Source organism: Stegostoma tigrinum, chromosome 31 (genome assembly GCF_030684315.1).
Source record: "Stegostoma tigrinum isolate sSteTig4 chromosome 31, sSteTig4.hap1, whole genome shotgun sequence".
Lineage (NCBI taxonomy): Eukaryota > Metazoa > Chordata > Chondrichthyes > Orectolobiformes > Stegostomatidae > Stegostoma > Stegostoma tigrinum.
Window position 1 is genome coordinate 24,254,004 of NC_081384.1, and position 24,055 is coordinate 24,278,058.

At 40.2% G+C, this 24,055-nt stretch overlaps 1 protein-coding gene across 10 annotated transcripts in view; it reads right to left on the reverse strand.

Moving 5' to 3' along the window:
- The window catches only part of LOC125466230 (acid-sensing ion channel 2-like), a 1,220,788-nt gene that overhangs the window by 36,206 nt on the left and 1,160,527 nt on the right, over positions 1 to 24,055 (reverse strand). For 7 of the 10 annotated variants that reach the window (XR_009442831.1, XR_009442830.1, XR_009442829.1 and 4 more), the window contains one exon: positions 21,218 to 21,297. The exons of the other annotated variants lie outside the window; for them this stretch is intronic. Coding sequence is in view for 4 of the 7 variants with exons in the window: in XM_048560489.2 (XP_048416446.1) it covers positions 21,218 to 21,297 (80 nt within the window). In the remaining 3 variants the exon portion in view is untranslated. Of the gene's footprint in view, positions 1 to 21,217; positions 21,298 to 24,055 lie in introns of those variants that run through there. 10 annotated transcript variants of the gene reach the window in all.

The window sequence follows — 24,055 nt, forward strand, 5'->3', positions numbered from 1 at the left end:
AATGAAATCTTTGTCAATGCATAACTCTTTGGCTGTCTAATTTTACACACATGCTGGTAACTGAGCATAAAGGCTGCAACTTGAATCAGTACTGAAATCTGATATGAAATATCTGATTATGTTTGTGTACCAGCAGCTTTTAATTTATTCATGGGACGACATTGTCACAGGCCAGGACAGCATTTATTGCCCAGAGGGTACTTAAAATTTAGTCACAATCCTGTGGGTTTTGAATCACATGTAAACTAGACCAAGTAAGGATGGCAGTTTCTTTCCCTAAAGGACATAAGTGAACCAGTTGAGTTTTTCCAAAAAATGACAATGGTTTCCTGGATATCATTAGACTCTTCATTCCAGATTTTTATTGAATTCAAATTCTAACATCTGCCATGGTGGGATTTGAACCCAGGTCCCCAGGACACTACCTAGGATTCTGGATTAATAGTCCAGTGATGGTACCATTGGGTCATCATTGCTTCCAAGCATGGCTTATTTTGTTATGTTTTCTTCATTAGCGATCATATATTTCAGCCACACTCCAGAGCTTGATCATATAATTTAGGCTGATCTTTTGATGCAGTACCATGAGAAGTGCTGCATTGTAAGAGGTGCTTTTCTCTAAATATTTTGGTACTGACAAAAGGGCTACCTGCCCGAATGAAAATATAGGAATGCATAGGACTATTTTACAGACTGAAAGGAATTCTCTCAATTCATGGGTTTCTCAACAGAATTTAAAAAAAACTGATCATTTGTCTCATTTGCTATTCTGCACCTTTTGTATCCACAACTTGTTATTGTATTTGTCAATCTAATACAGCAAACTTTCTATTAACTGACACTTATGGGACCAGGAGTGTGCCAGTTGATCTAATATTCCAGTGATCAACAGGTCCACATAATCAATGTAAAAACACAGGCTACATAATAGAAATGTTATAAAAGAGGTATACACATCATTGTTCTACTTTATTTATAGCATAAATCACTTAAATAATAATGCAACTTTGCTTTAGATAAAACACATTGGCAGAGAGCCTTTTCACTCTCACCCTCACCTGACTACTCAAACACTGCGATAATACAGTAAACTTCTGGATTTTCATTTTGGTTAAATCAACGTTTGCAATGATAGGTTGATGAAGTGTTAGTCTTTATTGCATGCAGGAGGGAGAAATATGAGAATAGTGAAGTATTGTTACAGCTGTACGGGTCACTGATGAGACAAAACCTGGGGTACTGCATCCAGTTATTGTCCTTTACTCTAGGAGCATTGTACTTGCATTGGTGGCAGCTCAGACAAGATTCACCAGGTTAAGTTGTGGGTGACATGGTTATATTATGAGTGAAGGCTGAGCAGGCTAAGTGTTTAACTACTGGAGTTTTAGAAGAATGAGAGATGATCTTATTGAAACTTATGACATTGAGGAGACTTGCTTGGGTAAATGCTGAGAAAATGCTTTCCTCTTATGAGGCTATCTAGAACTAGGCATTTCCAGACATGTTTCCAGAATAAAGGGTCTCCTATTTAAGACAGAAACTAGGAGGAATTTCTTTTCCCAGAGATCAAACGTATATTGTGGATCTCATGAATAGCATAGTTATTATAGATCTTGTAAAACACCAATCTTTCTTTGAATGGAAGCACACAGCCTTTTAAAAAAATACCAGAAGTCACCTTACCCTTTATAACTGCAGTGTTATGAAGCTTGTTAGAAGGGTCTGAGTGGACTTTAAGTTGGCATTTCCAAAAATGTGAACACAATTGAAATAATGTGAATATTTCCATAAGGGTAGACAGAAGCTTATCAAAATGACTATCCCTAATGCCTAAATAGCCTTTTCCTACCCCATCAGATCTGGAGGAATTAGAACCATTTAAATTGTTGTTTGAGACATTTGAAAAGTTAATTCCTTCTGCTAAAAGACAATGGGTGGGAGTATTCTCGAGACATAGGCTTATCTAACATCTCATTTGAAAACAGTATATGCAAGTCTGGGATTGTAGGCATGTTGGGTTTTGAACAGTATTACGTCTGGTTGAGAACAGTCATTTTCTGCAGGTATTCCAGGAAGAGCTCGGAAATATCTTCCAACAGAGTTCTTGACAAGGCTGGGGGCAAAGACCAAGATATTCAGAAATCAGCTGCTGTTCTGCTAAAATAGCTCAGACAATTGCAAGTGCTACACCTGCAGAAATGGAGCAGAACAAGAAACCACCTCCTTCCAGGTGACCTGCTGAATCTACCTGCACAGCAAAATACTGACTATTTAACGAGAAAGCACATCGCAGTTGCTGAATCTGACATCTAGTTTCAACCCATTCACTTTGGAATGAGAACTTAACAATTTAATTTGTCTGAAATTATCTTACTTTAGTTTTTGTATGTGTCTTTGCTTCCTTTTGATCTTTATGAATGTATTTTAGGCAATAACTTTATTACTTCTTTTAGTGTTCAGCGGTAATTTTTGTGATAGTCTATCTTATTTCAAAATAAAACTTTGCTGTTTGTTATTTTTAAATTGAATCATTCACAACTTAAAAAGGTATTACATTGCACAATTGCCTATCCTTTAGAAACGCCACTTACGCAAGTTAGCTATTCTTCTATAAGCTGCACATACATGAAAGGAATAGTTTCATTAATTCAGCGCTTTTTGCAAACTCACAATGTCCAATAGTACTTCACACTTCATAGTCAATAGCACTTTTTTTTAAAGTGGTGCCATTGGCCAATAGTCATCAATTTGTGAAAATAAATCCCATAAATAGTAAGGCGACAAATAATCAAATTATTTATTTTAACAATGTCAGTTGATGGATAAATGTTGGATTGAGAAAGTTCCCCTGTTGTTCTTTAACTAACAGCATTCCACTTAAGATGATAAATTGGACCTTGGTTAAGGTCTCATTCAAAGCACGATATGTCTGACAGTAGCTTAGTTCTCCGCTGAAACATCAGCCTGGATACTGTGCTCAAGTGTGTATTGAACATTTGACCTTTGACACAAACACAAAATTGGTATCATACAGTCAAGGCATTGGGGAAATATTCTGACTGAAAAGTGTTTTGATAAAATTTTATTTCTTTTTTATGCTTTTTCTAGGTCAAGATAATATTTTCTGAAAGGCTTATTCCTCCACTGTTGCCTCTTGGAGTTCAAACTGCTCTGCATTTAACAGATGACTGTAACATGTCCCCAGACGTTAAACCAAACCATGGAGGTGCATGAGAATGGCCAATGGCTAATTACTGGAATCTTCTTCATTCACACTGGAAGGACATAGCCTTGGCTAGTATCTGTACCACCTTTTAACTGCAGTATGCAGCTGAGATTGTGAACTTGACATGTGCAAAGGCATGGCCAAAACTCTCATATCTTCCTGTCCATACACTAGACTGTCCACCAACTACGCCTCTTCCACTCCCCTCCCCTTGTGCCAGATTGATAAAGGTCCATCAAAGTCTTACAGAATCCTACTGATCTCCATTGATCCTACAGCATATCAGGTGATGCTGACATTTCCCACAAAGTGATACAAGGGAGCTAGGTCCTGACAAAAAAAAATTACACTTTGTCTTGGTCTTGTTGGATTTTATTTAAAATCTCAGTTAACAAATAAATTGTTAAACTGTCTGCTGTATTGCTCAAGGTGCATTATAAAGTCAGAGGCTATGATTAAGAAATCTACATTTGTGTAATTTGTACACAAACTGTGAAATTAGTTTGTGATGTTTAACTGTGCTCCCTCAGGATGCTTCCAAAAGGCAATCCATATCTTTCAGAAGAGGACTGGCAGATTCTTTGAACTATGAGACTGGAGCAATAAGTTCTAGTATGTCAAGTTGGTAACGTATAGCTGATGCTTACAACCCAACTGATTGTAGGTCAAGCTTCTGGTCTGGTTTCCTCCCACAGTCCAAACATGTGCAGGTTAGGTGGATTGGCCATGCTAAATTGCCTGTAGTTCCAGGGGCTGTGTAAGTTAGGAGGATTAGCCATGGGAAATGCAAAGTTACAGGAAAAGGGTAGGGAAATGGGTGTGGGTGGGAGCTCTACAGGTACAGTGTGGACTTGTTGGGCCGAATGGCCTGTTTCCACACTGTAGGGATTCTATCATATAAATCACACACCTTTCATCACACAGATTACTCTTCATTATCAAAAAATAGAAAATATTGCACAATTTTTCACCTTCCATCAGGTATTAAGTGTGGAAAGCATAAACAAATAGATACAACTTATAGCATGACGCCACCATTTGAAATACTAAGGGTGTGCACAGATGTAACTCTTGTGTAAAGTTCTTTAGCCAAAAGTATACCCAACCAACAATGCAGCAACCCCCATTGCAGGGATGCAAGTCCAAATCCATTCCAGTCAGAATGGAAAAATGGAACAGTTGCTGTGGGCACCAATCCCATCTACACACATCATCCAGTGAAATGACTTCCTCCGAAGACCTGAGTTGATGCGGCAACATGCACCTTTCCATCCATTCTGTCATCCTGGCATAAGAATAGTGCTGACAGAATCTCCATTTTTAATTTCCCTCCTATCAATGGCTTCCAGGTCAATTAGACCACTTGAATTTAAATACAGCATTGCGAGATTTATGCTGTTGAGATGCCTGCTAGTAAGGAGTCAGAACTCATCAGAGTGTCAGGTTCCTGACCCCTCTTTAAAATCTACCCTGATGTCTCTGCTGATCTCTTACATGGCAGACAAAAAGGAAAAGCCACTGGAGGGAAATTCCTGCTGGATGCCTTCTAACTTTACAAAGGCTTTCCCCAATCTCTCTCACTTGTGAAGAAACTCTGTGCATCTGGCTGACTCGAGGGCAGGAACACATATGCATACCTTCCAACTTGAGATTGCAGGTGTTCTAAACTCCCAATCATCAAAGCAGCCTCACTGAAAATCCTTGTTCAATGTGGAAGAAAGGACTTGCATTTTACACCTGGCAGTTTCCATACAAAGTAAGGTCTAGCTCGTTACCATCACCAATGGGAAGTGATAGAAATAACTGATGCATTGTTTCTCCACTGAGTCCATCACTCAATTGGTTTCATGTACAAACAAAAGAGCATTCATAAGGAAAAATAGTGCACTAAACTGCAATTCAACTTGACATCTTGTTTCATTATTTAGATTTGTTATGGAAGTTTTTTTATTCAAACAGTGATGTTCATGAAATCACAGAAGGATTGCCAAGATGGTGATTTTCTGATGTGATAATAGAGCTGAATTTAAATCAGAAGAGATCACTATTAAGCCAGTGATAATGGGAACTGCAGATGCTGGAGAATCCAAGATAATGAAATGTGAGGCTGGATGAACACAGCAGGCCCAGCAGCATCTCAGGAGCACAAAAGCTCCTGAGATGCTACTGGGCCTGCTGTGTTCATCCAGCCTCACATTTCATTATCACTATTAAGCCAGTTGGCTTGGCAATCATGACCATTTCAACCAAGCATTTAATTCATTCTCTGACCTTGAAGGCTTTATTCCAGTTACGTCAACAACAGTACTTTTAAAACAAACAGAATAATGTTGTACTTTTTAAGTTTCCATTTATTTCAAAAGAAAATGTGTACAACATAAACATTGGAGCAGAAGTAGGCTTTTCAGTCCATTGAGACTGTTCCACTATTCAATGAGATTACCATGGATCTGTTGTCCAATTCCATATTCTTGCCTTTGGCCCATTTCCTTTCATTACATTGCTTAACATCAATATATCTATCACATTTAAAATTAGCAACTGATCCAGTTTCAACTGCCATTTGTGGAAGCAAGCTTCAAATCTGTACAATCTTTTGTGTATAGAAGTGCTTCCTAATATTGCTTCTGAATGGTATGGCCCTAATGTTTAGGCCATGCCACTTCGCTCCAGTGAGAATGCCTTATCTAGTCTGTCTTTTCCTGCTAATACATTGAAAATTTCAATCAGATCACCAACTAATCTTAAAAATGCTCAAGAAAACAGGCCTAATTTGTATAATCATAGAATCCCTGCAGTGTGGAAACAGGCCATTTGGCCCAACAAGTCCACTCCGACCCACAGGGCATCCCATCCAGACCCAACTAACCTAATCTAAATATCGTTGAACCTATGGGCAATTTAGCATGGCCAATCCACCTCACCTGCACATCTTTGGACTGTGCTAGGAAACCAGAGCACCTGGAGGAAACCCATGCTAATATGGGGAGAATGTGTAAACTCCACTCCCAAGGGTGGGATCAAGCCCAAGTCCCTGGCATCGTGAGGCAGCAGTGCTAACCACTGAGCCACCATGCCAGCCTTAATCTCTCATCACCTAATCCATGAATTCAGGTATTCTTTTTGTAAACTTACACCATATACCCTCTGAGGCCACTATAGTCTTCCTAAGGTGTGCTACTTGTATCTGTTCCACAGTAGTTCAAGAGGTGTCTAACCAGGATTTTGTGATTGCTGTGACTTCAGTGACAATAAAAATTTGTTTTTAGTTATTGATCTTTGGCAATATGTTTGGCAAATCAACCACTTTACTCTTCAAATAAGTGTTTCACTTTTTCTCCATCTTTTCAAGAAACCAGAAAGCATGCTCCAAGCATCTGAAGTGGCAAACTTTAAGAAATTTTCCAGGCATGTTACTGCTCATAAATTCAATTTATTTTTTACATCAGGAAGCCAATCTCTCTAAAGAAATCAATTATTTTCTCTTTTCTCTGAAGAATGTCTGGATGATATTCAGAGGGACAAAAAATTTATAATTCTCTATTGCTGACTGTATGTTAATCAACATTGCATCTTCATGAAAAGGTTTAATTTTATAACAACTAATAATTCTGTTTATTAAGAAACCTGACTGATAGATCCTTGCATTTAAAGTTGAGGATAGATAAGGTATTTAACTGGTGATAAGGAAAACTGGCGAAACAATTTTTACTTCTTGTTGTGAATCGTGGAGTAGCGCCACAATAGGAAAAGTGTACTCCTTCAGCCTTGGTCAGTAGGAAGTTAAATTATCAAGAGGAGATAATGTGCACACAAAGAAATAGGCAGAAGGTAACTGCTGGAGTGTAATATGGGAAAATGTGAACTTGTCCATTTGGCAGGAAGAATAAAGAAAGTAATATATTATTTAAATGGAGAGAGCTTACAGAACACTGCAGTACAGAGGGATTTGGATGTGCCAGTACATGAATTACAAAGTTAACAATCAGATATAGCAAGTTATGATGAAGGCATTTGACATGTAGGTTTTTTTTGAGCGTGGAATAGTATATAAAAATAGAGAAGTATTAAAGCTAGGGTAACAAGGTGCAGAGCTGGGTGAACAGAGCAGGCCAAGCAGCATCAGAGGAGCAGGAAGGCTGACATTTTGAGCTTAGACCCTTCTTCAGAAAAGCTGAAGGAGGGTCTAGGCCTGAAACGTCAACCTTCCTGCTCTGTTCATCCAGCTCTATACCTAGGTATCTCAAATTCTCCAGCCTCTGCAGTTCCCACTATCTCTGAAGTTTTAAGGCTGTTTTACAGAGCTTTGATGAGACCACATCTGGAATATGGCATACAACTTTGATCTGTTTTTAAAAATGACACAATTGCATTTGAAACAGTTCAAAGAACATTCAGTTGACACAATCCTGGGAAGAAGAATTTATCTTGTCAAAGGTTAAGCAAATAAGGCCTATACACATTGGAGTTTCAAATAACAAGACATGATCATCTTGAAACATTTAAGATGGAAGGGTACTTGACAGGGTAGATACCAGAAGGGTGTCACCTCATGTGGCAGAGGCCCAAACTAGACAGTATGGTATGAGAACAAGAGATCACCCTTTCAAGGTGAAGAAAATATTTCCCTCAGAGGGCGATTATTGTATGAATTAGTTAGCTTTTTGACAGCCAAGGGAGTCATGTGTTACTTTAGTTAGATGAGATGACGGAATTGAAACCACAAACAAATCAGCTATGATCTTATTGATTGGTGAGCAGGGTCAAAGAGTCAAATGGCCTGCTTCTGCTTCTAAGTGCCACGTTCCTATCATTAATATTGTAACAGAATTTATAGAAGAACTGAAATAATTTCAGAATTAGCATTTGAATTATGACCATAGAGTTTTACGATTGAATTAATTCCCATCAAAGATTAGCAGTTTGGGAGGAATAGTTCATTTAGATACATTTAGTTTAATTTATCATTCAAGAATGCAACACAGCAGACTGCTCAAAATACAGGATTAATGTTAACACTTGGAAAGCCAGTTTGCAGAACAATTCTTCAGACAGAAAGGCAGGCTGCATATGGTTGAATTTCACAGTGATGAAAGTTAGAAAATTATTCATTCAGCAGTTTGGAAAACTAATGATTGCAGTTGGCGTGTTTTGAAAGCAGCTATACTGACTGATGGCAGAAAATGCTTCTATAAGCAGAAGGGCCAGTTAAGTAACGATTTAAGATAATTGAGAAAAAGAGCAAGCAGGAAGGTTTGCTTTTATTATTATGCAGCAAGTTGTTACAATTCCATTCACGGCCATCTAACAGTAACTTTCAAAAGGGAAATAGTTTCATTTCAGGAAAAATGTAAAGGCAGTTCAGCCCAGTTTCTGGTCAGCTCTTTTAAAGAGTTGGCTCAGAATGATGGGCTGAATGGCCTTTCTTCTGTTCTAAACAATTCAATGCACCAAAGGCATAAGAGCAAAGTTAAAAATTGTTTCCGACTCTAGTTGTGGTCAGTAACGTAGTGGAATACTAAAGGGGAGAAACGTGAATCAGCTTGACATATTCGAAACAAAAATCTGATCATTCAGAACTTCAATCACATGCTTATCAAAACTGATTGGGAAATGGAAGGGGTTTGGACCCAGTTAAACCTTCATTGGAGTTTGAAGCTACAATCTGGAAAAGGTTTGCAGTGGGAAATTTAAAAAATTCAAACACATTATTTGCAATAACTACACACAAACAAACTCAATACAGCATGGAACTGGAGGAACACAGCCCATCAAGCAACAGAGAAACAGGAAAGTCGATGTTTCGGGTCAGGACACTTCAGCAGGACCTTCCTGCCTCTCTGATGCTGCCTGACCTGCTGTGTTCCTCCAGCTCCATGCTGTACTGACACAGACACACAAAATAGAAACATTCAGAGTTTAGTTAAGTGATCAGAGTGCAAAGTCAACTCATGCCACAGTTTGAACAAATCATTAAATTTTAAGAATATAGATTATAGGGTTAAAAGGAACTCGATATTTAAGCAGAAGTAAAGCTTACAAAGTATAACACGCTGTTATCTCATGCTTCTGAGCACAGTGTGAGGTTTATGCATTTTATATTAGTTTTTTAAAATAAAATCCCTACGGTGTGGAAACAGGCCGTTTGCCCCTACACATCCACACCAACCATCAGAGGATCCCACCCAGACCCATCCCCCTAATCCACACACTCCTGGACACTATAGACAATTTAGCATGGCCAATCCACCTAGCCTGCACATCTCTGAATGGTGGGAGGAAACCAGAACACCCATTCGAAACCCATTCAGACACAGTCACCTGAGGGTGGAATCAAACCTGGGTCTTTGGCGCTTTGAGGCAGCAGTGTTGAATGCTGAGCCATTGTGTCATCCCAACCACTGAGCCACCATGGCACCATGTTTGTACCGAGAAACGCACTATCACCCAAAGCAGAATGAGAAGATGATGAGCAATGAACGAGGAACATGATGCAAACAGCAGCATACTGCAAGCTTTGAGAGTAAGGTAAATGGATTGGACCATCAATCTGCTCAACCATAGGCCATGATATTTACATATAAATCTCAGACTATGCCAATCTATTACATTCTAAGGTAGTTTTCTTATGCTGTGGTTGATCAATGGTTATGGACTGAAGTTGCTTAATTGCTCACCGAGCTGGCTTGTTCTCGTTCTGACGTTTAGTCACCATGTTAGGTGACATCATCAGTGGAGCCTCCAATGAAGTGGCGTTATTCAACACTGCTTAGAATTTATGGTGAGTAGTGTCATTACTGCTTTTGATCTGTATGGGTTTGTATACGGGGTCCAATTCTATGTAAATGTTATAGAACCTGCATCAGGTAGCTCTGGCAAGAGGTAGTTAGCTCTTTTAACTCCATGTACGGTCATATTATGTTAATTTGCTGAGGTGCAAATATTAAATGAATCCTGGCTCTGGGTTTCACTTTATAAATCTTTCACTTATTTGTATGCACAAAGGTTGGCCCCATAATTGCTGAATATCAATGACTTTGGGAACAGAACCACGCAATATCTTAGAAAGGTTAGATGACAAAAATGGAAAACCTAGCCAGCCTGAACAAAAATGATTTGCAATTACAAGCTTGTAATCCAGTGAAAAGCAGCTGGATTACTAAGTGATGTAGGAAATGTGATACAGTATCTCTTAACAAACAGATGGACTGGCATCTGGTTAAAAACAGGTCTGAAATTTAGGAGGATATATACAAATAGAGGTGGGCAAATACTGTGTTAAATATTATGGCTCCTGAATTCCTACATCATTATTGATATCAACTGAAAGAAGGTGATAGATCAGGAAACACAGAGTGTAAGAATACACATTAATTGACTGGTTATCTTTCTCTCCTGGGAGACGATCTGCAGGGAAAAGAAACAAACTCTTCCTTCTCATAAGAGATTAAATTAATTGGATTGGGAGGATTAGTTGGTTGGAATGTAAAAATGTATTATGGAAGTGGAAAGAGGTGAATTAATGGCCTGGTGCCTTTCCTCACCACACAATTTCATCCTGACTGTAGTGTAGAGATAAGTTATGTGCCCCACCCTGAGCACCATATTCGGGGCTGAACTGAAGGAAACTGGTGATGACGGAAAGGAAAAAAAAACCGCAAAATGAACTAACTTTGCTTCCAATGTACAACTAATTTGTTTCAATCTATCGAAGGCATTTAGTTTAGCATAAGATACAACGAATGCAAGATAAGACATATGACCAATGCAGGAGCTCAATCTCTTATATTAATTACAAGTATTTGAAGCAGATTTTGTTCAGATCTAACACTGCTGCAAGGTTTCTGCTACAGTTTGAGTTGGAGGCCTGATTCTTCATCTGGCTCCACAATCGCAAAATGCTGTTCCTCAAGTTATTTCAATCCAGTTGTCTCCCTGTGGAGGGACATGTCTTTGGTCCTTTGTTTATTTTGGTAATTGCCTTTGCATTGAACAAAGCATGGTGCAACAAAACTCACAACTCAACAGGGAATCATTCACATTCAGTCCAGTAAAATATAGAAATATAATTAGAAAGGGCAGCAGTGAACCGGGTAAATCTGTTTGATGCACAGAGGAAACTACTTGAGCCTGTTTTCTGCTCAATGGCATTAAATGCTATTGTTTACATAACATTTATTGATAACAATAAGTCACGTGCCTGATCCCTACATTTCAAAGTTTTTGTAATCTTTGAAAAGTGATCTTCAAACATATTCCAATATTATGCCTAGATGTGAAACATGAAAAACTGGAATTGGCAACATTTAATTCTAATTATTTATACATGTGTACAGAGATAATTTAGTATGATGTAAATTAATGCAAACCAATGTAGAAATGCTAATAGACATCTTTCAGTTTTTTTTACTTATGTACAAAGGTCATTCATCTAGGCTTTGTTTCTGATTCTCTGATGTCCGCCTTATTAATGGCCATGCTGTTACATATGAAACATAGTCTTTAAACATGAGCCAAAAATACTTTTATATAAAAGGCCAATGTGTGAGACCATAGAGAAACAGGCAAGTCTATCCGATGAATGCACTGAAGGGATTATCATTATTTCATCCATTCAGGTAAAGAAATGTCTTCTCATTATTAATTAATATTTATTAATATGTAGATTAGCACATTTGAAATACATGTTATGTTCTTATCTGGAATTTTCCTAATTTGTTGAATAAATATGATGTACAGCAAGCCAAGTGGAAGCTGGGGCCAAGTACAAAGCTTTTTTTGCGTTTTATTTTCAATGTACCCATTTAATATTTTAATAGCTTTTAAAGAAAATGAAAGGCACTATCAATAATATATTACAAAAAAAACCAAAAACAATGTATCAAAACCTAATTAAAATGTTTGCAGAAAATAATGTGTAGCCAACTTGGATTTGGGAATCTCGGTGCAATTTCAAAACATTGTCAGTGACACCCAATTGCAGGGAAGGAGAGTCGGGTAGGTTATAGTGCATACTAGGAAAACTGACAAAACATACAAAGTCATTACACAGGGACAGTGCAAGTGTGATAGTTAAATTAATTTCAATATAAAGTGTGAGGTGGTGCATTTGCTAGGAAGAATACAAGTTCACATACTGCTTGGAGAACAAAGACTCTAAAGAATGGTGGAGGAACAAAAATTTAGAAGTGGTGATGGTGACTTACTGTTCACTCAGGAGGCAAAGTTTTCAGACCATAGGGTTTCCAGACCAAGCACTTAAATATTGCAGACAACTATCTCTCCACCAACATCAGCAAAACAAAGGAACTAGTCATTGGCTTCAGGAAGCAGAATAGAGGGCATGCCCCTGTGTGCACCAAGTGCTGAGGTGGAGATGGTCAAGAGTGCCAAGTCCCTGAGAGTGATGATCATCACATTCTGTCCTGGTCTACCCACATCAATGCAAATGTCAAGAAAGCACAACATTCCATCTCTACTTCCTCAGGAGGCTAAGGAAATTTGGCATGCCCACAAGGATTCTTACCAATTTTTATAGATGCACCATAGAAAGCATTCTATCTACGTGCATCACAGCATGATATGGCAACTGGTCTTCCCGTGACCACAAGCAACATAGAGAATGTCTTGAATATTGCCCAGTCCATCGCGAAAACCAGCCTTCAGCCATTGACTCCATCTACACTTCCTGCTGCTCCAGGAAAGCAACCAACATAATCAAGAGACACCTTGCACTCTGGTTATATTCTCTTTCACCCTCTTCCATCAGGCAGAAGATATAAAGTTTGAATACATGTACAAACAGATTGAAGAACAGCTTCTCCCACGCTATTATCAGACTTTCAAACAGATCTCTCAAATGTTAATTCTGATCTCTCTCTCTCTCTCTCTCTCTCTTTCTCTGCACATTCCCTGTGGCTGTAACACTGTACTCTGCATACTGTTCTGCTACCCTGATGCACTTTGTATGGTACGATCTGCTTGTATAGCATGCAAAACAACATTTTTCACTGTATCTCAGTATATGTGACAACAATAAATCAATTCAACATGCAGACAAATAAATTGGCTGAAAGAAAACTGTACATTATCCAGTTAACAGGTAAACCTCAGGAAATGTATGCTTCACAGTCAAATGAGTTTTCTAGGGATTATGTCACTGTAAATGGGTGCATATAAGTTAGTCTCTGACGCATACAGAAAAAAAATGTTGAAATTTAAAGAAATAGTTTGGGCAAACCCATATTGAATTTGAAAAGATTAAGCAAAGTAATTTTAGAAGATAGAACCATTAGACATTGAAACAGTGGGCAGAATTCTCAGAGAGATTATTCTCTTGCTAAATTTAACAAGAACCCCGTGATGAAGAGCAAGTGCTTGCAATTACTAAACAGGTAGCAATAATGGCAGGTTTTACAAGTTGATCCAAAGAAATAAACCTTTTCTTTGTCAAATTCATACACTGGAAAAGGGAAGAAGATAGTAGAATGAAAGGGAAACAAGTAGCTGGGTTGAAAAAGTACAACTGGGATTGTGTTCTCAGAACAGCAAGGTAAATCCTAAGGGTGGAAGTGAGAATTGAAAGTCTAAGCTCCATTGTAATAGAACAGGTATTGTTTAATTCAGACAGCTGGAAGTTGCAAAAGAAACCCATGGGAATTTTTAGGTTTCATAACTACAAAGTCCGTTTCTGGGTGGAGTTAGTGGAACCGAAAAGGATGTCTCCCTCACAGCGTTTGTGACAAAAGAATTGCATCGTTCCTTGGCGGCCTTTCAACAGAAGAATATTCAGAGATTTCCCGAGTGGTAAGAATGTAACTTCTTTTACTTCTCTTTATCTCACTTTTTCCAACAATTGGAAAATAGATTTTAGAAATAACGTCGAGCTGATGAAGTGTGAAAAGAATAATAATTTCAAGCAGTGGTGGGAGTTGGTCAGTGAGGTGGGAGGAGTGGATTGTTGGGAGAGAAGGCGGACAGGTCATGGAGGCGGGGATGAGGGGAGGAAATAGTCTTGGGATGAGGCTGGCGGGTGGGGAGATTTTGAGGGTGGCAAAGTCCACATTGAGGCTATTGAGTTGGAAGCTCCCGAGGTGGAATATGAGGTGCTGCTCCTCCAGTTTCTGGGTGGTGTGGTTGTGACACTGGAAGAGGCCCAGGATGGACATGTCGTTCAGGGAGTGGGAGCGGGAGTTGAAGTGATGCAATGATTTGGATATGAAAATAGAAGGTGTGGTTAGTAAGTTTCCCAATGATTGAAGGTGTAGTAGCCAGCCAAGAAGGTCACCTCAGAATACAATGGGACATTGACAAGGGCCAATAAACTGAGGAGTGGCAGATGGAGTTGAGGTCAGATAAATGTGAGGTGCTACATTTTGGAAAGGCAAATCAGGGCAGCACGTATACACTGAAGGTTGTGGGGAGTGTTGCTTAATAAAGAGACGCTGGAGTGCAGTTTCGTAGTTCCATCAAAGTACAGCCACCGGTAGAAAGGATATGAAGGAGACATTTGGTGTGCTCGCCTTTATCGGTCAGTGTATTGAGGATAGGAGTTGGGAGATCACTTAGCAGCCATATAGGACATTGATTCAGCTGCTTTTGGAATACTGCAATCGATTTTGGTCTCCTTGCGAGAGGAAGGATGTCAGCGCAACATTGAGGGCCGAAGGGCCTGTTCTGCGCTGTATTGTTGTATGTTGTATGTATGTTGTATGTATGTATGTATAAGAATGAGTTAAAAAAGAGAACTCCAAGAGAAAATGCAATGCATCAAATTGTAGTTTTAACAACAATCAGGAAATTGGAATTAGAAACTGTTATTGATTGCAGATGAGATGAACAGAGTAGATGAGCAATATGAAAGGTTTTTGTCAAAAGGGAAGATAATTGGCAGATTCTTTTCAGGGCCTGAGCAACATGGGCTGTGGTGAGAAGTGCAGCAGCATCAAATGAGATGTCTTGCAAAGCCAATCACGAAGTTGAGATCATCTCATGCTATCTATTCCGCATTTTGCAAGCAGTGTGGCAAGATTCCTCTTGGCCAGCGGTGAATTGCCAATTGATGTGGATAAGTACATGTCAAAAGCCTTGCTGGCAACCCAAATTTCCTCATTAATAGTCAGTTTCCAACCTTACTAAACTCACCGAACAGTCTAGCTGTCAAGAAAACTTGAATTGGAATGCAGAGTGAGTAGCTGGTGATTTCTTGTCACTGTTTTCTCTGAGGGGCCTCCATGTTGGACAGTGGGCACCAATATCTCAGGGTATGCTCCATGAGCACCAACCATATGCAACATGTCGATGGACATTGGCACCTGATATATTCCAGTCTCTAAGAACTCCCATGGCACATCTCTGATCCACTTACATGGTACAGAGTCACTCTGTGAGTCCTGAATTATCCCCAGAAACCCCTGCCACTGCTGCTCCACTGTCTTCCCTGCTAAACTCCCCTCCTAATCAATTCCGGCCAGCTCCTCCCTCATGTCTTTGTAGTTACCTTTACTCAATTGCAACAATCTTATAACTGATTCAAGCCTTCCCTCTCAAATACAGGGAGAATTCTACATTTTATGGTCACTGCCACCTACTTGTTCTTTCAACTTAAGTTCACTTATCAAGTCTTTCTCATTACTTCCATTAATTACAGAATTGACTGTTCCCTAGTGGGGTTTACCACAAGCTAGTCCAAAAAATCATCTCATAGACAATCTACTTCTAGAGGTCGGCTACTAATCTGGTTTTCTCAGTCCATCTGCGTATTGAAATCCCCCATGATTAGTGTAATACAGCCTTTTTTACATTCCTTTTTTTTATCTCTAGCATTATTTTCTTCTCCACATCCAGGCTCCTGTTAGGAGGCCTGTACATTAACTCCCATCGGGGTCTTTTTCCCCCCCCTTTGTGATTCCTTAACTCTACCCATACAGATTCTATGCCTTCTAACTGTACATGGCTTCTCAATTTAGTTTTATTTCTTACCAACAAGACAACCCCACAGGCCCTCTGCCCATCTGCCTTTCCTTTCGATATGATGTGCACCCTTGGATATTTTCTTCCCAGCCCTGATCCCCCAGCAGCTTTGCCTCTGTAAACTCTCAACATTGTACCTGCCAATTTCAATCTGCTCTACAAGCTTGTTTACCTTGTTGTGTACACTGCATGCATTTAAATACAACACCCTCTGTCCTGTGCCGACTGCCTGCCATTCGCATATTTGTCCCAAAGTTAGAAACCTGACCCTTTCCAAACTCTGTCCTCTCCTCACTTCTACTTTTTCCACAATTCTCCATGCCACTGAGCCCACCCCCACATTATTTAGTTTAAAGCCTTATCTACAGCCGTAGTAAGGCGATTTGCCAGGACTACGGTCCCAGTATGATTCAGGTGGAGTCCATCCTATCAAAAAAAAGCTCCCTCCATCCCAAGTACAGATGCTCATGTCCCATGAATTTAAACCCATTTCTTCCACACCAATCTTTGAGCCACACATGTACCTCTTTATTCTTGTTAACCCTGTGCCAATTTGCTCATGGCTCACGTAGTAATCAGGAGATTATCGCCTTTTTGATTCTGTTTTATAACTTAGGTCCAAGTTGCTCATATTCTGTCAGCAGAACTCTTTCCTCTTTTTATCAATATCATTAATCCCCACATAAACCACGACAACTCAATTTCTGCCCTCCCTCTCCAAGTTCCTCTGATATATGACCTGAATCTGGACAACGCGCACTCAACACAGTCTTCGGGACTCTCCATCATGGCCATGGAGAGCAGTGTCTAATTCCTTCACTATACCAGCACCAATTACATCAGATTACAGCGATGGCTTACTGATATTATCGCTGGACTGCTATTTCACAGACCCAGATAATGCTTTGGGGACCTGGGCTCAAATCCTGCCAAATTTGAATTCAATAAATATCTGGAATCAAGAATCTAATGATGGCTGTGAACCCATTTTTGATTTGTCAGGAAAAAAAGCCCATCTGGGTCACTAATGACCTTTAGTGAAAGAAACTGCCACCCTTACCTGGTCTGGCCTACATGTAACTCCTGACCTACAGCAATGTGGTTGACTCTTAACTGCCCTCTGGATAGTAGGGATGGGCTATAAATGTTGCCTAGCCAGTGATGCCCTCATCCTGTGAGCAAATAAAGGAAAAAAAAAATCTTCTCTTCCTTCTTTTGAATGTATCTCAGTACTATGGCCAGTTTGTTCCTCCTACCTACAGCCCGCACTCTCATCCACACAGCAAGCAAAAATCTCAAACCTGTTAGTCAAGCTCAACTGCTGAAGTTCCATCAGAACTACGTCCGGATCCCCCTACCTGTCTCAATTACAGTCACACACCCTCCTGTCCCTGACCACTGACTGAATTCAAGGAAGTTAATCCAAGGTTCTTCCTCCGTTACATTGATGACAGTATCAGCGCCGCCACTTGCTTCCAAGAGGAGCTCGAACAGTTCATCCACTTCACCAACACCTTCCACCCCAACCTCAAGTTCACCTGGGACATCTCCAGCACATCCCTCACCTTCCTGGGCCTCTCTGTCTCCATCTCAGGCAACTAGCTAGAAACTGATGTCCATTTCAATCCCACCCATCTACCTAGAATATACCTCCTCCCACCCACCCTTCCTGCAAAAATTCCATCCCCTATTTCCAATTCCTTCGCCTCTGCCACATCTGCTCCCAGGATGAGTCATTCCATTCCTGCACATCCCAGATGGCCTTGTTCTTCCAGGACCGTAACATTCCCCCTGCAGTGGTCGAGAAGGTCCTCAACCGAATCTGCCCCATTTCCCGCAACACATCCCTCACACCCCGTCCCCGCCACAACCGCCCCCAGAGGATCCCCGTCATCCTCACATACCACCCCACCAACCTCTGGATACAACGCATCATCCTCCGATACTTCCGCCATCTACAATCTGACCCCACCACCCAAGCCATTTTTCCATCCCCACCCCTGTCTGCCTTCCGGAAAGCCCACTCTCTCCGGGACTCCCTTGTCCGCTCAACACTCCCCTCCAACCTCACCACACCCGGCACCTTCCCCTGCAACTGCAGGAAGTGCTACACTTGCCCCCACACCTCCTCCCTCACCCCCATCCCAGGCCCCAAGATGACTTTCCATATTAAGCAGCTGTTCACCTGAACATCTGCCAATGGGGTATACTGTATTCATTGTACCCAGTGTGGCTTCGTCTACATTGGGGAAACCAAGCGGAGGCTTGGGGACCGCTTTGCAGAATACCTCTGCTTGGTTCACAATAAACAACTGCACCTCCCAGTCCTTAGACGACATGTCCATCATGGGCCTCCTGCAGTGCCACAATGATGCCACCCAAAGGTTGCAGGAACAACAACTCATATTCCGTTTGGGAACCCTGCAGCCCAATGGTATCAATGTGGATTTCACAAGCTTCAAAATGTCCCCTTCCCCCACTGCATCCCAAAGCCAGCCCAGCTCGTCCCCACCTCCCTAACCTGTTCTTCCTCTCACCTATCCTCTCCGCCCACCTCAAGCCGCACCTCCATTTCCCACCTACTAACCTCATCCTGCCTCCTTGATCTGTCCGTCCTCCCCGGACTGACCTATCCCCTCCCCACCTATCTTCTCCTCTATCTATCTTTGGTTCAGCTCCCCCTCTCTCCCTATTTATTTCAGAACCCTCTCCCCATCCCCCTCTCTGATGAAGTGTATAGGCCCGAAACATCAGCTTTTGTGCTCCTGAGATGCTGCTTGGCCTGCTGTGTTCATCCAGCTTCACGCTTTGTTATCTTAAGTTAATCCAAGGGCCGTGCCTGCCTTCTGAAGCAAAGTATGCAGGTAATCCAGTCCTCCGCCCTGATGTGTCACAGTGTTTGAAACTCAGACTGCAGCTCATCAACTCTGAGCCCGAGTTCCTCAAGCAACCAACACTTGCTATGGTGTGGTCACTACAAACCACAATGGGATTCACCCGCTCTCACATCATGAGGGTATAACACATTGCCAGGCCTGGCATCTTTATTCAATTGCTTAGCTATGACTTGAGTTTTAAGAATTGTGCACTGGTCTTTTAGTTTGCAATTTGTAAATATTTCTACTATTTACCTTCAATCTGAAAGTAACCTGGAATAGAAACCCAAATTTCTAGCTATTACTAACCATTTAATCACTGGTTTACCTATGATGTCACTCTTTGTGCTAAACTCTTGACCCTGGGCTTCAATTTATCTTCTTGGAAAAAATAATTTCCAAACTATGAACTAAAAATTGCCATCAGCAGTAAGGATGAGTGGATACAAGCCTCATTTTCTTGGCACCTGTGTGCCACATGCCTTGTTATGTAACATAATTTCCAAATTGACATTTCATCTTTCCTCAGGGTGCAGGCATGTAAAGATCATATTTAATGTTGCCTGTGTTTGGTCTGGACTTAAACAAAAGGAAGATATGGCTTTGGACCAAGGACACTGTGCAAAGAGATGGTTTCTGCTTTCTAAAAAAAATGTTTATTGGAGCACATTGTGAATTATATACAATGGTATGCTTTTCCCTAGAACAGTGAGAGGCAGAAGCAGGCACCACATGGCCAATAGATTCTGAACTAAGGAAAAACTGCTTGACAACAATGTTCTGGTTGGTTCCTGAGCAGCCAACTAGGATTTGTGTGGAACAGTGCAACTGATAACAACCTAGCCTGCAAAGAGGCAGCATCAAAGTACAGTTTCTTTCTCTCTCTCTCTCTCGTGGACGTACCACACAGTCTCCAGCTAGCTGCCTTCCATTTACTTTTCTTTGTAAATCCCTATTGAAAGAGGAATATAATAGTTTTATAAACAGAAAAAAGGAGAGATTCTCAACCAGGAATAAAAGCAGGCATCGATGTGAAAATCATCTTGTGTCAATAGCAAAGGACTAAACAAGAATTGAATTGAAGAGAACTAAAATGATTCAAATCCTATGATCCAGACTGGAGATGTCAATCTGTGTTTCCCTGACTTTGTTACTTTTTCCATCTTTCAGATTCAAGTCTTTATGTTTTTGTCTGTTTTTTGAGGGGGTTATTTCAGTTGTAGAGTTATAAATTAACAATGGATTTTTTCTACTTGCCATTCAAGATTATTAGTTCATAATAAAATATATTATTATTAAATGCAGAAACCTGGACTGTGTTTTCTTACAACTTGATATCTTTAATCGTGTAAATGCTAACTTTGGATTGTTTGCCTAAACTTTTTCAAATCTGTGGATAGTGGGGCTTGATTTCCAGGATGCTACCCCAGTGGTTGTGACAACATTCTTTTTTCTTTTTAGGTCTTGGTTTCTTTTCGTTCAAATAATACTGACCATTGATCGTAGCCTAATTTTCCAATAAGGCAATCAGATATCAGCACTTATTTATTTTAATTGATCTGTTTAAAAAATGAGGTGATATACAGAGTGCAAAAGATTCATACATCAATAAGTAATGGCTAGGCTAATTCTCATAGTAACTTGTTAATCATTTGAAGATCGCCTTAGTATATAATTGCAACTAATTACAAGTAGCACTTAAAAAGTGGATTTCCTTCACTCCCTGCCTGCAGCAAAATTGCATTTGTCATTTATTCCTAAATTTCTGGTTTCACTTTAAAAACAGAGGATATCTTTGTGCTACATGAATAGTGCATTGTTTGTAACTGCTTGATCATATAGAAAGCACAAACATAAATGATATCTGGAGGCAGAGTAGGAATGTTAGCAATAATTTTAAATATCCACTTTTTAAGTGTTACTTGTAATTAGTTGCAATTATATACTAAGGCAATCTTCAAATGATTAACAAGTTACTATGAGAATTAGCCTAGCCATTACTTTTTAATTGATGTATGAATCTTTTGCACTCTGTGTATCACCTCACTATGTTTTTTTTAAAAACAGAGCAATTAAAATAAATAAATGCTGATATGATTCAGCTTTAAACAAACTGTGTCAAAACATACTGTAAGATTCTTACCTCATACAAGTAATCAAAGAGTTCTAAAATTGTTAAAATGCTAGCACCAATAAACAGTCCCATCTGACCTCCGATGTCACCTGTGAAGAGAAAACACTGGTCTGTAAAAATTATAAGGGAAGACCAGTTCCCATCCTAGTTGGCCTAACTGATCAATTCCTTATCCAATTAGTACTGAGCCATCCAGATGTGGAATGTTCCACATTGCGTCCCTGATCTGAAGGGAGAAACAATATGTTTCAGACTCCTGGAAGGGAAAACAAGTCAACATCCCCACTGCCAAGTGACCCAATTGGAAAGTTCAGAAGTGCAATTGCCAAAGTGAAGCAAGGATTAGATTGAGCTGTAATACTCTCTGTATTTCGATGGCTAGCAACTACAGTAGCATTCAAAATTGAGTGAGATTCTGGAGGGCTGATAGCTTGAGTGGAATGGCACCTTAGCCAGTGTTCTACATCTTCAGGAAAAGAACAGTATTTTAACACAGAAGGTTTTATTTAAACATAATGACCTTGATTTTACTGGAGGGGGTAGATTACCTTCCATACTGCCCCACCATGACTGAAAAGTCCATTGGCATCACACCAATCAGCTGGGGCAGCCTTAATTGGGTTAGTGTCAGGGTCCTGTCCCTAGCTTGGAGGAGGTCCCACACTTATAACTGCTGATTGACTGCAGCTCTCTCTCTTCCCCAAAGTGTCAGAAATTGAATAGTGGCCACTGCTGGGACTACAGTGATTGCCCCAAGAAGAAGTGCTTTTGATCCTTGGCTTCAAGTAGATCCAGGCGTATTGGACAAGCCTCTCTGGCAAACTTCGGTGAAGGAGCGGATGCAGTGAAAGCGGCCATGTCTTAGAGGACAGGGGCGGCTTAAAATTGGTTTGATCTTGGGCCTAATGCTAATTAGCACAGAGGTCCCTAAAACATGTACTCTTGCAAGCTGCCTCACAAAAGTCTGCCAGGTGAAGACTACTGCCTGGTTTCTGCCTTCCCTGCCCTGAAGTGGCCATTAACTGGTCACTTAAAGCCATTAATAGGACTATGGGTGGGTGAGGCTGCCTGATACCTTCCATTCAACTCTCCCTCCCAATAAGATGGGGTCTTGTGGCACACTGGCAGTGTCCTTACTTCTGGATTAGGCAAGCAAGGTTTGAGACCCACACACCCCAGACAAATCTGAACAGGTTGATTGGACAAATATCTTTAATAAATTAGAGGGTTTTGCAGTACAGTTGTAGTGTCCCCACCTCTAGTCCTGGAGGTCTTGGTGCAAGTTCCAGCTATCTTAGACATGCATCATAGCATACGTGAACATGTCGATTAAAAATAGCTATTATTCTCCCCAATATGGGGGATGTCATGAAGCAGACTATTCAGTTTATATTACAAGCCCATCCACCCTTAAATATGCCCAGGGGTTTGGACCTAATGGTTGGGGAATGGGGGATGCAGGAGGGTTTAACCCAATATTTCTATCTCACTTCTTGCTGAAATGGTTCTAATCTTGCAGTCTGTTTACATAGTTTTATTGTTAAATGATGTTACTCACAACAAAGATGCTGAAGAGCGGTAAACCAGCAGAGAAATAAAACATGCTTTTGACCCCTAGTGATGATGTGCCAAATGCAGATGAACATTAGCACATTGATGCTTTCAGTCATGACCTGAAGTCATGAGAGACCTTTGTAGTTTGTGAACTGCATTGCCTGTTTTAATTCAAGGTCCACTCTGGGTCAGCATTGACTTAAAACCACAACTTGGAAAACAAAATGATGAACACATTGTACAAGTCAAATTGTCATTAATGTATCATTAATATTCGTTTGGTTTATATTAATAATGATAGGAAAATTAGTAATACCAGGATTTTCAGCTGTAATTTCAACAATTGTACAATATCATTCACAAGATGACATGCTATTAATGGGTCGTAAGGTTAATAATGTTGTTAATGGGTAATAAGGTTATTGTGGGAAAGATTAGCTAAATCAATTAAATTAGGAAGACAATCCCCGTAGCCAGATAATATGTTCTGCTATCTTGGCTCTCCTGCTTATTTTGCAAAATCTATGTGATTTAATCCTTTTCTCAAAGTATATATTGGATCTCCTTGATAAAATAACAGGACAATGATTGCAATCATAGATTAACCAAACTCAGACTAGAACCCTCAGACATGTAAGAATAAGTTTGCAGCTTATTGAGACAAGCTCAATTTCACCTAAAAGTTTCTCTGCTGCGCACCGTAAAATGGAGGTAAAACCAAATAAGCTGATTTCTGAGCGAGAGACAATTATGTCCGTAATTATTCACATGAGTGAACAACATGACAGCTAATGGCTTCTGCATGATTGAGACGTAGTGCATGTGTCTGTTTTCAACAATTAAATAAAAGAATCATGTCTAAATTGGCCACTGTCCCAAAAAGCAATTTCAAGATATCTGAGCAAACAAACTGCCATTTATAAAATCTCTGTGATTTGATTTTGCAGCACTGTTTATGACATGGAGCCAATGTTGTTCCCACTGAGAAACCATTCCCACAATAGCAGAGGTAATTTTAGTACAGTGAAGAGGTGTACTGCAAGGATCTGTATCGGTGCCACTGCCGTTTGTCATTTTTACAAATGACCTGGATGAGGGCAGAGAAGGATGTGTTAGTTATTTGCAGATGACACGAAAGTCAGTGGAGTTGTGGATCATGCAGAAGGATTTTGCAGGTTACAGAGGGACATAGATAAGCTGCAGAGATGGGCTGAGAGGTGGCAAATGGAGTTCAATTTGGAAAAGTGTGAGGTGATTCACTTTGGAAGGAGTAACAGGAATACAGAGTATTGG